The sequence below is a fragment of the Dipodomys merriami genome, unplaced genomic scaffold (genome assembly GCF_024711535.1).
Source record: "Dipodomys merriami isolate MVZ:Mamm:240054 unplaced genomic scaffold, mDipMer1.0.p SCAF_12, whole genome shotgun sequence".
Classification (NCBI taxonomy): Eukaryota; Metazoa; Chordata; class Mammalia; order Rodentia; family Heteromyidae; genus Dipodomys; species Dipodomys merriami.
Window position 1 is genome coordinate 1,387,374 of NW_027202493.1, and position 15,708 is coordinate 1,403,081.

At 39.2% G+C, this 15,708-nt stretch overlaps 1 protein-coding gene across 4 annotated transcripts in view; it reads left to right on the forward strand.

Moving 5' to 3' along the window:
* Slc20a2 (solute carrier family 20 member 2) overlaps positions 1-15,708 on the forward strand; it is a 98,908-nt gene that overhangs the window by 51,778 nt on the left and 31,422 nt on the right. For all 4 annotated transcript variants that reach the window (XM_070016070.1, XM_070016068.1, XM_070016069.1 and 1 more), the window contains 2 exons: positions 8,562-9,110; positions 14,379-14,519. In XM_070016070.1, coding sequence (XP_069872171.1) covers positions 8,822-9,110; positions 14,379-14,519 — 430 coding nt within the window. In that variant the 5' untranslated portion in view covers positions 8,562-8,821. The remainder of the gene's footprint in view (positions 1-8,561; positions 9,111-14,378; positions 14,520-15,708) is intronic.

Genomic DNA, 15,708 nt, shown 5'->3' on the forward strand with positions numbered 1-15,708 from the left:
TTTGGGCATTTACCCAAATGTTTACAAACAAGACCACACTAAAGCTACCAGCACAACTATGTTTATTGCAGCATTATTTACCATAGCTAAGATCAGGGCTGGCTTTGAACCAAGATCCTCAGATCTCAGCCTCCTGAGTAGCTAGGATTACAGGCCTGAGCCACTGGCGCCCAGCTAATGGTTGTTTTTTTTTTTTTTTAAAGGCCTGCAAAGTTGTTGGCACCAGAAAGGTACACTTTATTCAGTTTGGTCCTGATAGTGCCTAAACCTCAAGGGGCACATAAGAAAGATGAAGATGAAGGAAAGGTGTGAGAAAAGGCTTGTGTGTGACTAAGAAAGACCTTGCAGATTCTGCAAAGTACAGGCTAAGAGAAGGGGCCAGGCAAGGCCAGAACATTCCTTATTTATTATTTTTTTTTAATGATTTTCCCTTGTAGTATTGAATGGTCTTCCTGTGCTAAAAGTAGTAGAGTAGAAAATTTTGGATAATGCCACCTCCTCCCCCGCAAAAGTGAAGAATATCTAGAGAAGGCACTGTTGTTTCTTCAGCCTTGCGGATGAGTTCTCTTAGATATATTTGAGATCTTTTCCCCTGGAACTGCATTCTCAGTGCGAGGACAACTTCCCCACTTACTTATCTCTAATTGTTCTCACACTTGCAAAACAATTGATCCACCACCTGAGCCACATGCCCAGTCCTTTTTACTTTGAGGTATTTTTGATAGCATCTTCCATTTTTGCCTAGGCCAGCCTTGGACTGGGACATTCCAACACTTCCAGAGTAGCTGGGATTGTAGATAGATATGCATCCATATACACAGCTGCTATTTACCTCTTGATATCATTGTTTTAAACAAATCATTTTTCACTTAGCATTCATATGTGCTAATGTCATGAAGAACTCACAGTTTGTCTTATTTTAGTGATTATGAACTATTACATATCCAGAAGTGGGTAGTATTTTCTTAGATGTTTTCTCCTTTTTGCAATTATAATAAATGACATTGTAGTAAACATCTTTCACATTGATATTTGCCCGTTTTTAGAATTCTTTGCATGTGTTTTTAAATGTTTGAGGTTAATGCCATAAAGACAACTGTGCTGGGTATTCCTCATTGAGGATAGATCCTAGAACTGTGAATCGTCTGACCCAGTTTTGGCAAGTTTATAAAAACTACTTCCTATGTGACATAAAGGTGTTCCTTAGACTTATCTAAACCATATCTAACTACTCCTGGGTGATAGTATTAAAGGACGTTACCTATACCACAGACACTGCAGATCCTCTCCAGAACTAATTTTAGGGTTGTTATTGGAGTGGTCCACGAAAGTGACACTTTTGTTGTAACTTGTTTATTCTCAAACTTTAAGTGACTTCCTTGAAGCACTTGGTCGATGAAGGGCCCACAAGTCAAGATTACAGAAGCTTCCATCTGTGGGCCTTCACAGTAGTAATTTCCAGCTGCTGTTTGTATTTGCCCTAAATGTAAATGTTAATACATATGCTTACATCTTGGGGATTCTGTGTTGTTGGGTTGGTTTTTTGTTTTTTGGGTTTCTTTTGGTTTGTTTGTTTTGCCAGTCTTGGGGCTTGAACTCAGGGCCTAGGCACTGTCCCTGAGCTTCTTTTGCTCAAGGCTAGCACTCTACTACTTGAGCCACAGTGCCACTTCTGGCTTTTTCTGTGTATATGGTACTGAGGAATTGAAACCAGTGCTTCATGCATGTTAGGCAAGCACTCTACCACTAAGTCACTTTCCCAGCCCACTGATGGTATGTTGGAGACTTGTCAACATGGAAGGCCCAGTGTTCTTTTTCCTCATGGAAGCTCAGTCCTTGGCTTGAAGATCAGTGCTCTAACATAGCAGCAGGCCCATCTCTCACCTCCAGCCTTGGAAGAGTTATATTGTGAATCGCAGCAGGCCCATCTCTCACCTCCAGCCTTGGAAGAGTTATATTGTGAATCGCTCCCAGTGGAATGGCATGTTTGCAATGTTATGGCAGTGCCTTAACTACTTGATCTGCATTTGCCCTTTGCCCTTGATGCTGTTGTTTAAATATGGTGTTATGACCTGTCCCTGAGCCTTTATTGGTTGGTTAAAGTAACTAGTTTTATTGTATCTGAATGGAAGTTCCCTTTTTCTTTGAAAGATAACTTTCCCCCTTTTTTTGTGTTACAGAATCCTAGGGGACTTCACTGATGGGGGAAGGGAGCTTGCAATATAGGTCAGGAAATCTATCAAAAGCAGACATTACCCTTTTTGACCAGTGTTGTTTTCAGATCAGTTTTATTGAGGCCTAACTTATGTACAATAAAGCTCTGTGCCCTAAGTATATAGTTTCATTAGTTTGGACAGATATGTATAGCAGTAAAACTCAAGATGTAGACAAAAAGTTTCCTGTGTAGACAAGTATCTTCATTTATCTGGAATAAATAGACCTCACTATGAAGATTCTGGGTTATGTGGTCAGCATAAGTTTTGTTTTGTAAGAAACCGCTAATTATCTTCCAACATAGCTTTACATTTTAAGCTGTTTCGGGGAAGCAGGGCTTTTTATATTTACCTCTTCAATTCCCTCCACCTCTCAGAAAACTTTTTTGTGTGTGTGTGAAAATACTGTATAGAGGGGTTACAATTACATGGGCAAGGTAATGAGTGCATTTCTTATCAAGCATTGTTGCCTCCTCCTTTGTTTCCCCTTCCCATCTTCCCCCCCCCCCAAGCCAAAGTTGTAAAGTTCATTTTCGACATAACATCTTGTACATCTCATCGTTGCAATGGATCCACCTGTATCCCTATTTAAACAATTTGTTTTTCCCTTCCCCTCCACAAATTATACCAACATCAAAAACAGTGAAAACAGGGGTTATACTGTGGGAGAAGGACATGCAAAGCAACAAAGAAATATAAATACGTTAGAAACAATAGCAAGAAAGAAAAAACATTTGAGTCCTTACCTTGGGGTTCATTTCGCTTAACATCAACTTATCTGACCATTTCTGCTTGTAAATGTGTCACTTTTTAACTAAGGACAAGTCCAGAGTTTTTACATGGAGGAATTAGAGCAGGGACAGGGGAGGTACCTGGATATCCTTGTGTAGCTAAGAGGAAGGGACATGGATTAAGAGGGCTTGGGTCCTTGTTTTTCTTGTGTCTACAGTAATACTACATAAAGCCCTGTCACTTGAGTTACACCACAACGTACAAAACACACTTGTACATAATTAGATTTGATCTTCACAGTAATTTTATAAAGAACATTTGCTGTCACCACCTCCATTATGATGAAATTGAGTTAGAGCGTGCGTTTGAGTCACCCGTTCAACTACTCATTACTGGCAGCGGTAGGATTAGGCCCCAACTCCCAACCATGCCCAGGGCTTTATCTGCTAATGATACTAAAAGTCACCATGTTAACACTTCTACCATGCACATAACTAGTAGTTATGTCCCATCTTACCTATTTTTCAGTCATTTAGGTGATTTGCCCAGACTAGTACAGCCAGTAGCCTGCTGGACAAGAATGAACCTGGGGTTCTCTTTTCTGGGCAATATGAACAAATGTTTCTTTTTTAAGCCTAAGAGAGAAAAGAAGATAAAGGGGCAGAATATCAGCAAAGTGACCTTGGGTTCAACTCTTCAGCTTGCTTGCTCAGGTCAGCTTTCTTGTTCACCTCAGGCTATGTGATCATGGCCATTCCTCATGAGAAAATATGCCATCTTCTCACTTCACCTGTCAGTGCGCTGCAGTCTCTGTGTGCCTATGTTCCAAGCCTGATCTGACATTTGTTTGATTGTCTTGCCCTTCCTTCTAATGCCACTTTCCTTTTCCTTCCTTTCCTTTTCTCCTCCCTTTTCTTTCTCCTTCCCTTTCTTCCTTTTTTCCTTCCTTTTCCCTTCCTTTCCCTCCCTTTTTTACTTTCTTCTTTGTTTCTGCCCTTTTTCAGGTTCCTGTGAGTACTTTGCATATTTGGGAATATGATATATGATATTTGAGGTAGTTAGGCAAGTCTCAGAGCTGCATTGGTGCTGATTCCATCTAAGTTTGAAAGTACAAAGTGGATGTTTTCTTGAATAATGTTACTAGAAACTGCTTATTATAAGATCCACATGGTAAATGTTTTTTTTTTAAAGTCATTCTTCTGCTATGCTGTTCTGCAAATGAGATTCCAAAAGTAAATCTTCCATTTTGTTTCAGTATTATTAGGAAAAGATAGAAATTTTCATGTCTGAGGAAGTCCACTCTACCAGTGTGTATAGCAGAGTACATATTGAAGAGATATCTGTGCCTTCATATTTCAAGATTTCACTCAGCTTCAAGGAAAGTAGAATTATGTTTTTAGAGAGTGGGTGTCAAGCTCTTTGGGTTTCAGTACCATGGTGCTCTGCATGGGGGACATGATCTTGGAGGAAAAGCTTGATCTGAGTCATGAAATTTCAAGTAAAAACTCCTCATGAACTATAAATTGACTATGAGCCATTCTTTAAAACTGCAAAATCCTTTGGTTGTTACATGTAGCAGTGTTCCACAGCAGAATCCACTTATCTAAACTTCATGTGGCATAAATGTGTTTCTTATCATATTTTTCCAATCCTCCTGCTTTTAAATTAGAACATTGTAGCTAGGTGCTGAAAGCTCATACCTATAATCCTCGCCTCTCAGAAGGCTGAGATCTGAGAGCCACAGTTTGAAGCCAGCCCGGTCAGGAAAGGTTGTGAGACAATTAACCACCAAAAAGTGGCTCAAGTGGTAGAGCACTAGCCTTGAGCAAAAAAGCTCAGGGACAGAGCCCAGGCCTGATAATAGTAAACAGTTTGTAAATTTGTCCAGTAACAAGTAAGAATATTTGTTTTCAATTTTTCTTTAAAATTCAAATTTGCAGTTTGGGTTAAGGCCAAGTTATATCTGATGCTCACTAAAAGAAGTTACAGTGCAATTTGGGCTGGGGTGGAGTTCAGCGGTAGGGCACTTGCCTAGCATGTACAAGCCAAGCCCTGGGTTTGATCCTCAGCATTGCAAAAACAATAAATAAATAAAAATAAAAAACAGATCTCTAACACTTAAGGGTCCTATGAGGGGCCTTACTGGGCCTAGAGAAAAAAAGTACAGCTTGTGGAGATAGTGGAACAGGATAAGGAGGAAGAATTGAAAGTTGAGAATATTGTCCCATAGGCATCGAAGGTAATGGTAAAAAAAAAAACAAAAACAGGGAGGATCTTGTTAACATATTTCAAATATGGGAAAAGGAGTTTATAAACCCTTTAGTGCATTTTAGAATAAAATAGAGCCATGGTATCTACATGCAAATGGTTCCAAGCAGACCACCCTTGAGGAAAACCCATACGTGTTCAGGATGGAGAATTCAGCTCTGTATTACAAATGTGTTATTCATTTTTCCCATAATGCTTCACAGCTTAACAGATCTCAGGTTTTCACATTTATCACTTAAACATACTCACTGTTACCTTGCTTTGAGGGTATCATTTGCTTTTGGGGAGGCATATTTTCACAAAATAAAGGGCAGAAACAATAGATCACACAACAATTTAAACATGACTGATAACACAAGACTGAAAGTTTCATTTTATCAACGGAATTAAAAATTTCTTTTGATTTTTAACCTTTTTTTAACCATACTTCATCAGAACTGTATGTAATAAGTCAGTGAATAAGGCAGGTTTACTGTCCCTCAAGTGCAGAAATTATGTGCTCTTTGAAAATTGAAGAATGTCTTGTGACATTTATTCCTATGAATTACAGCCATAAAGAAGACTTTCTAGTAGGAGAGAGTGAAGAAATTTGTTCTAGGTATTTTTTTGTGTTTTTATGCAGTAATTTTGTTTTGTTTTTATAAAAAGCCCTTTAGGGGAGTTGGAAAGAATCAAGGCACTGACTGAAAATTGTTAACGGTACTGCATTTTTGTTGAAATTCACTGCTGTAGGAGAGAGATGACATTCCTGTGTTGTTCCCACATTTGAGTCTTCTTTGCCTCTCATATATATTGATTCCTTTTTTCTTTTTAAGGTAGGACTGGGGCTTGAACTTGGAGCCTTGTGCTTAGTAGCAGGTGCTTTACCACTTGGGCCACTTCTCTAGCTTGATTCCTTTTATTAATTGCATGTATGTCATATGTAGATTTTTCCATCCAATATTAAGTACATATTTATATGTTTCTTTTGAATTCTTTTGGGGTTTTTGTTCATTTAAATATTTTGTGTATTTTGTTGTGAGATAGCTATCTAACACTTTCCCCCTTCAGATACTTGGTCAGTGACATGTTGCCTCTATATCATTTATTGCAAGAGTCAGTATTTCCCTACTAATTTGTTTTCTACCTTCAAAATTCTACTTTTCAAGCTGTCAGTATACTTTCATACATCATACCTAACAGACCTCAACTCCTCTGAATTTAGCTGTCTGAATTCTTGGCCTTTACTGTACTCTCAGATAAGTTCATGTCCCAACCTGTGTCCTTCGTGGCACCATCACCAGTTTGGAGGTGCACGTTTATGTGATTATCTGTTTAGTGTCTGCTCCTTCATTGTGTCCCATACATGCCTGGACCACCTTCATTTCACTTACATTGTATTTCCAGCTACTGTACAAAGGAGGTTTCCAAGAAATAATGTACTGAATGTCTTTATTTTCCCTGTTGGCAGCCTAGACTGTCAAGATTTCATGAAGAATCTTTGTATATTTTAAAATAGATAACATTCATTGTCATTTTGATTTTTAGTTGAAGATTTACTGTGCCTATCATAATGCTAAATAAAATTTTTTCAGTTGAATATTACCTTTTTCAATTGAATATTATCTTTTTGCCTTGAGTATGGTATCTCATTTGTCATACTTGTTATCTCTAAAACTGCATTGGCTATAAGTCTTAGAAAATGATAAAACTGTCAGTGTATATTTTCTATTAACTCTATGTCTATAACATGACATTGATATTACCTAGTAAGTTTGGTGACTTGTTATTTCCATTTGAAAAATATGTAACTGCAGTATATAGCTTGGTGGGGGGAAATCATCAGTTACATTACTGTTAATATTACCATTTTAGTATATTAACTTTTGGTGTTTTTTGTTTGTTTTTCTGTGCTGGGGATTGAACCAGGGCATTGCACATGCTGGGTAAGGGCTTACCTGTGATCTACACCCCAGCCAATGTTAACATTGCCATAATCACAAGGTCTATAAAAATTCACACATACTCCTCCTAAATACCTGTTGACTGACCAAAATATTATAGTGTATGTGACATGGAATATGAGCCTGATTCAATTCAGTAAGCATGAAGAAACCATGTTTATGAGACACCATATTGTATGCCTAGCATCATTGAAAAAATATACAAGTTTGGTCTCCTGATTAGATAGTAACAGGATATCGTAATGATGAAGGTTTTTAATTAACATTTATACTGCAAAGTGTGTTTTATGGCAAAGGGAAGCTCCTTTCTTTTTTTCTTTTTTCTTTTTTTTTTTTTTTTGTGTCCGGTCATGGGGCCTGAACTCTGGGCCTGGGTGCTGTCCCTCAGCTCTTCAGCTCAAGGCTAGCGCTCTACCACTTGAGCCACAGCGCCACTTCTGGCTTTTTTCTTTTTTGCTTATGTGGTGCTGAGGAATCAAACCCAGGGCCTCATGCATGCCATGCAAGCGCTTTACCACTGAGCCACCTTCCCAGCCCGGAAACTCCTTTCTTATTTATTCAACATACTGATTAGGATTTACTCTAGGCCCTAGCCTCAGTGCAGTGAGAGGAAAGCTGTGTGGCTATCAGGAGGACTTTCCCTGGCAGAAGGATCCTAGGGTACCAAAGCCCTGAGATTTTTCAGGGAGTAATGAGAAGCCAGAGTGAGGGCTGGAAGAGCCCAGGATAGTGAGCTGCTGGATGGGCAGGGGTTTTGCTAGCCATGGTGAGGCCTCTTTTTTCCTAGGCAAGATGAGAAAATGTGGGATAGTACATCTTCCAACTCTCTCTGCACCTCCATGGAGTGCCTTCCACTCTCACTTTCATCATTGCTGCATAAGTGATAGGATCCAGAGATTGTTGTAGGATGTACTCATAAGACAGAGAGTTCATGCCCTCATGTAAAATGCAGATAGATAGTGGTCACACCCTATGGCAACACATAATCAGATTCATCATCACTGTTCCAAGGAACTAGGGATAATCCACACATTTTCAAATACTCAATTTTAATAGCTCTTTTCTCTGTGTTTTATTCACTTGAAGCAAATGAACAAATGTGACCGAAAACCATGGCTAAATATGTTTTCAAGTTGCTTTAAAAACTTTACCTAATAAGACTGGCCTATTATCAGTCAACAGTGAGCATCATGCTCTGACAGTCCAGAAACTTGATTTTTTTTTATTTTTTTGGTTGATATGGAGAGTAGTGTAATTGTAATCTGCCATAAATCTGTTTTATATTTAGATCTATCCCATGCTGAAGTTAGATCCTATTGGCAGGCTCAAACATTTATTTCTGAAAGAACAAGATGTTACAGGTGCAGTAGGTAATTGATCTATTCTTTTTTTTTTCTTGTTACAGGAGGCAACATCACAGCTTTCCCAGTCTGAGAGAAAAAATATGGAATGTGTTTTACCGCTGACTGAACACAACCAAATGAACTGTACTGACAGTAGTTTGAAAACCAACAGTTAGCAGTTTGTTCCAGCTCCAACATTGCCTGGCACTTTCCAGAGCAAACTGTTTACAAGAACTCTCAGTGTTACAAACTTATTAACCTCAAGCTTTGTTTATTTAAAATATTTCTGTGAAAGAAAAGTCCTTGGAATTCATCTTCCAGAATGGATATGAATGAATATTTGTGGATGGTCATTTTGGGTTTTATTATAGCTTTCATCTTGGCATTTTCTGTTGGTGCAAATGATGTTGCCAATTCCTTCGGTACTGCTGTGGGCTCTGGTGTGGTGACCTTGAGACAGGCGTGCATTCTGGCATCAATATTTGAAACTATTGGCTCTGTGCTACTGGGAGCCAAAGTAGGAGAGACTATCCGTAAAGGCATCATTGATGTGAATCTGTACAACGAGACAGTAAAAACACTTATGGCTGGGGAAGTGAGTGCAATGGTTGGTGAGTAGCTTTAATCCTACCGCAAGGGAAGGTATGGCCACCCACCTGCCTCCCTGCTACCTCTGCCTGTTCTGTAAGTGGGACCCTTGTTTCAACTTTTTAGAAACTGGTTTTGGTTTTATGTTTTTACTGATTTTTGCCTTCTTCACTTTAGAGTAATTATGGTTTTTATAAGTATTTAAATAACAAGAAAGTACTGTCAAATATTTAGCAATTTAAGTGGCTAAAATAGATTTTTAATAAATGAGTACGATTTGTGGAATAGCACTTTGTTTTAGATTATTCAAGGTTATTAAAGAAGTAATATGTATGTGAATTTGTTTTATTTTTTTCATATGTACTAGTCCAAGGGCTGGAACTCAGGGCTTGGATACTGTTCCTGAGCTTTATTATCGTTGTTGTTGTTGTTATTTTACTTAAGGCTAGTGGTCTACCACTGGAACCATTGTTCCTCTTCTGGTCTTTAGGTGGTTAATTAGAGATAAGAGTATCTTGAATTTTCCTGCCCGGGCTTCAAACCATGATCCTCAGATGTAGCCTCCTGAGCACTAGATTACAGGTTTGTGCCACCAGCACTGACTTGTTTAAAATTTTTACCTATAAAATTTTCATACATATTGATTCATATTTTTTCTTGTCTTTTTTTCATCAGAATGCACTATTTTGAAAATGTAGTTGTCAAAAAATAATGTTTGGGGTTTAGTAATTAATATACTTGCCTAGCATGCATGAAACCCTGAGTTCAACCCTCAGCACTGCAAAATAATATGAATATTTTTAGTGGAGCTATGGCTCAAGTGGCAGACCCCTATCCTTGAGTGAAAAAGCTAAAGAACAGGGCCCAGGTCCTAAGTTCAAGCCTTAGTACCACCACCAACAAAAAGAAGAATACTTTTTGGATTTGGGTATTGCTTAGTGAGTGAACACATGAACAAGGTCTTGGGTTTAGTCCCAGCACCAAGAAACAAACAAAGAAAATGCTAGTATTTATTAATTTGACTTTTTGACTGTAGAGCCATTACCAAATGAATATTAAGCAAGTGCTTATGTTTTGAGAAATTCTGGTCTTCTGCATTATTTGTAATGTTTTTGTTGGCTTTTGTTTGGATTTTCTGATTCTATCCCCTTGGAGCTTTATTTGATATGCATGTTTTCCTTTCTGGCTAAAAGATCACTTGTATGTCTATCCTTTATGACTAGGTATAAGTTGCCCAGATGAAGAATTGAGGTGAGTGATAATGTGAGTAAAATTAGCTGGGTGGACAGTGTGATTTCTCCATTACCATAGTGACTTTAAGAGAGGAAGCCCTGTGTAGGCCTTCCCTTTCTGCCTTTATTATAGCAGAAAGAAAATTCAAAGCAGGAACCTCCAAGTACAGCTGACAGGACTCTCTCTGTTTGCCTCTAGGTAGAGATGCCGTCACAGCAGACAGCTGATCTTTATGGGTAATTTGGTTAGGGAAAAGAGGTTAGAGATGGTTTCCACCACCTTGTGCTTTCAACAGGACATCTCCTTTTAAAGGAAGAGTCCTGCAGGGGGAGGTAAGATGCTGGTGTACCAAGAACACAGTCATGTTTTACAGGTCCCTAGTCATTTGTCACTAGCATTCCTTAAGCACCCAGCATGTGGAGAAGGTTAACCCACCATCTTTTTGTAGATAAGTCAATTGAAGGCCCCCTAGTCAGAAGATACGCTAAGGTATTTAATAGTAAAGGTACAGTAGCCAGGTAATTCAAGATCTGAGGTTTCTAGTTCTAATATTTTATGTTACACAGATAGAAGAGCCAGGGCTGCTTTAATGTCAACAGCTATGGTAATTACTAAATTTTACTTACTTTTTTATGTATATATTTCTCAGTGTAGTCAAATTAATTGAAACTTCCCTTAGAAAAGTAACTATTTTAGCCTGGTGCTGGTGGCTCACACCTGTAATCCTAGCTACTCAGGAGGCTGAGATCTGAGAATCACAGTTCAAAGCCAGCCCGGGCAGGAAAGTCCATGAGACTCCAATAAACCACTAGAAAACGGGAAGTGGCGCTGTGGCTCAAGTGGTAGAGCACTCACCTTGAGCTGAAGAGCGTAAGCGCCCAAGCCCAGAGTTCAAGCCCCACGACCGACAAAAAAAAAAAAAAAAGTAACTATTTTATTAAGTTCATCCATGATATTCATGTATAGATAACTATGGTTTAATCATATTAAAATAAAATTAAGGTTTTCCTTGCCAGTTGTAATATGGACAAGACTTACTAAAAGTATTAAAGAAATAAAGAAAAATCCTGATAGAACAAGGCCTAGCTGGAGCTTTCCTGTTAGGTAAGACTTAAAGAGATGCTGTGCTTGTAGGAGCCTTGTTAGGAGGCTATATGGAGGGTTTCATTTTGACCCAGTTTTGTGAACTGAGTTCATGTACCTACTAATTTTTTTTATAACTACTATTATAATTACTAATTTTTTAGTATAATTTCTCCAGTTTCTAGTCTTCCTCCCACCCCACTCCTTTAAGTTTTGGCTCTTTACTGAAAGAATGAAGGATTTTTACCTCAACTATAGTTTGGGTTTACCAAAGCAATTTGAGGTTTGCTTGAATAACAAAGATTGTTTGCTTTGGTTTTTTTCTTTCTTTCTTCTTTTTCTTCTCGTTTTTTTTTTTTTTTTTTTTCTGATGTGTGGGTATATGACTCTCAAAACCCCTTCTTAAAAAAAAAAGTATGTTACCTAGATTTTTTAAATTGAATTCCTTACAAATGGGAGCTATGTGAATTTAATATGGTGGTCATTATTGGACAAAAAGCTAATTCTGTTCAGATCTTGACTTCTCCCTCTCTCTTCTAAAGTCTACTAATTCTTCTCCCTCTGCCCATCCTTTTATTCTATTCTGTTTTTCTTGATTTTCTTAGTAACTTCTTCAGCCATAGGTCTCTGTGCTTTCTGATAAAGTTGTGCTGGAAATAAGTTGGTTGAGTAGAAGAATTGTTAATGCCACTCAAGCTTCATTTTGAGAGTCACTCAGCTTTAAAACAAGTCAATCTACTTTGTATGAATCCACTAATGGTTCCAAAATCTTACAGGGAATTCAGACCTTGTCATCTTCTCCCTCTGAGGCACTCATCCTAGCATAAGAAACCATTGGCTTGAGCACAATCCTCCTAAAGTCTTCATAGCCCTGCTTGCCCTCCAGCTTGCTCCACTGTGTCCCGCCCTGACACACACCTAGCGGTCCCCTCCAGTGTGACCCTGAGCCTTAGCTCTGTCATTGCCTGAGGCATGTCCACCTCCTACTTTCCCTAGGTTTCATCCATCCCATGACTTATCCGTTCCCTCTTTGTGCGATGTCATTACCTCACATAAGACATCCCATTTTTCCTCTTCTTCTCACTTGTAGTCCCACTTACCTTCATCAGTTCCTCATCTTTTCAGTCTTCCCTGGCCCCTCTTTTTTTCTTCCAGTATTCCCACCTGCTTTTTTTGGTTTTTTTGTTTTTTTGTCAGTTGTGGATCTGGGCCTGGGCGCTGTCCCTCAGCTTCAGCTCAAGGCCAGTGCTCTACTACTTGAGCCACAGCGCCACTTCCAGTTTTCTGGTGGTTAATTGGAGATGAGTCTCACAGACTTTCCTTACTGAAAGCTGCTCCTGAAAGTTTCTCTTGCTGCCTTCAAAAATATGACTGGAGGAATTTGCAAAAAGGGTGGGGAGCCAGATGCAGGTGGCTCACGCCTGTAATCCTAGCTCCTCAGAAGGCTGAGATCTGAGGATCACAATTTGGAGCTAGCCAAGGCAGGAAAGTCTGTGAGACTCTTCAATTAATCACCAAAAGGCTGAAAGTGGAGCTGTGGCTTAAGTGGTGGAGCTTTAGCTTTGAGCAAAAAACCTCAGGGAATGTGCCCAGGCCCTGAGTATGAGCCCAGGCATGTCCCATGCGCGTTCGCATGCGCCATGGACACACACGCACACACACACACACACACACACTATTAAAGTGGTAAAGTATTTTTTTGTTTTGTTTTTTGTTTGATTTGTTGTTTTGTTTTTGTTTTTTGAGACAGGTCTTATAGCCAATACTGGCTCAGAATTTATGTAGCCCAGGCTGGCCTAGAACTTCAAGTCCTCTTGCCTCTGTCTCCTTAGTGTTAGGATTATAGGTCTGCTTTCATTTTAAAAGCAATCAGTCTCTGTGGAGCCCAGTCCTCAGAGGTAAGTCCTAAGGAACTGTCCAGGAAAAACCCAAATACAGCCATGGAGCCTATCACCATTTGGCAGCGTAACAACCCCTTCATCTCCCAGCACAAGTGTTAAGGATACACATGGGGTCACAGCTGGCTTCAGCTCAAAGATTTCAGCCCAAAGGTCAGCAGCCCCGACCTCTGTTGGATCAGCTGTCCGCATTGCTTCACAAACTGGGACCATAAATGACCCTTCAGTAGTTCAGATAGGTTTGAAGGAAATGCAGAGGTCTGCTTAAAGTTGCTTCTGTTGCCAAGCAACCAGGTTTCCAGAGCTAATTGGAAATAATAATATGCCCAGCTTATCAGCCATCCTCTTCATTCCCATACAGTTCAGAACAAGCTTTTCAACAAGTACCCCAAAAGTGATCTCTCACAGCTGATGCTTTTAATACTCACTGCAAAATCTGATCTGCTTATGAAAGTGTCTGAGGTGAACTATAGCCTAGAAAAACATGAAGCCTAAAAAGAATGATGGACTGGAGGTAAAAGTATACAAAGCCACATTTGAAGCTCCTAAGAAACCCAGCAGAGTCTTGGTTATTTTTCTTGTAGGAGGCAAAAATCAAAAAGCAAGCTCTGTATAACTCTTGGATGATAATAAAAATACTAAGTAAAAGTACTAAGGTAGTGTGCTCTCATACATAGACTAACTTGTCACTAGTCCTCATTATGAAAGGCATGGTAACAAAACTTCCCCTCAGTCATTTTCCTTTCTTTCCTAAGTATAGTAGAAACTTTCCTAAGTATAGTAGAAACTTTATTTCTTGCTTGATTGTAGCCCAACTGCACCCTTGGACAGGCTTGTTATTAATCTATAATCTATTAATCTTGTTATTAATCTATAAAACAGTTATTACCTGCTGTGTTGAGAAGGTTTACTAAAGTGGAGTGATTTTTGTAAGGACCTTAGCACTTGTAAATAAACTCCATAGGAAGTTAAACTGGGAGATGTCGCTGTGGAGAACAAGTTTGGATTTCTTCTCTTGGTTGTCGGCTCAGATTCTACTTTATGTCTGATTGTTTTTTTTAATCTTTCTGTCTATAGGTTCAGCCGTTTGGCAGCTGATTGCATCCTTCCTGAGACTTCCAGTTTCAGGAACTCACTGCATTGTTGGCTCCACTATAGGATTCTCACTTGTTGCAATTGGTACAAAGGGTGTGCAGTGGATGGAGCTTGTCAAGATTGGTAATTGCCATTTTCTTTTACCTATAAGAAGGAAAATTACCTTTGCTAGAGTAAGTTTTATTAAAAGTTGTTTTTATCATGTGCTTTTCCCCTTAAAATGTTAAGGTTTAGAAGACCTACATTATATGGGTAATGCAGTCTCCCTGTAAATTTCTCTTACTAGAGACTGTGAACTGTGAACTTCTTTAACTCTTCTCTTTAAAAAACATTACATCATCATCCAGCTTTGAAAATCAATATCTAGCCTTTCCAAGCAAAAGAACATTTTTATTTAAATCATTGTAGAAGTCAGAGAAAGACTATAAATTTGAGTAAAGGTAATGCCTTGAATCTCAAGGAGTCAGTATCTGTGATCATGGTAAAGCCTGTTGTCATTTACCTCTCTGAGGTCAAGAAATGATCCAAACTAAGCATGAGAAAGAAGCTCATGCCTGTAATCCTAGCTGAGATCTGAGGAGGCTAAGATTTGAGGATCTTAGCTTGAAACCAGCCCAGACAGATAAATCTGAGATATCTTATCTGCAATTAATCAGCAAAAAGCAAGTAGTAGAGACATGGATGGTAGTGGTCTAGCCCTCTTCTCCCCGCCTCCCCCGCCCCCGCAACCACACACACACAAAGAGATGATCCGGTCTACGCTCTTTGGAGAAGCACTAGTGTTCCTTGTAGGCCTGTACCCATTTCCACAAATCTAACAACTGACTTCCTGACTCTGCAGTATGTCAGTTTATAAATCAACTCTGTAATGCCAACCCATCTGGCTGTAAAAATACTCCTTCACCCCATCTCTTAGCTTTTGGCTGTTCAGTCTTTTATCAGGCTCACTGTGGCCTCAGAAGCTGTAGGTCACACTGGCTTCTGACCTGCCAAGCAGGAACACAGACCACCAGGGAAACTGCATTAGATCTGGAACCTCAGTTCTCAACTCTAATGTTAGAACTACCCAGGGGAGCAATTAAAAAATATTAATGGCTAGACTTGATTCTAAACCTTTAAAATCAATCAGAATTCTAGGGTTAGAGCAAGAATATAACCGGATTATTAACCCCCCCTCCCTCCAAGATGTTTATACTGTGTAGCCATAGCTTGGAGCTGCAAGGCTTGATGCTAAAGTTAGAGTTCTAGTTGTTAGGTGTCAGAAATCAAAGTACCAGGCTGGTCTTGGCAAGGAAATACAAAGTGGCCTGCT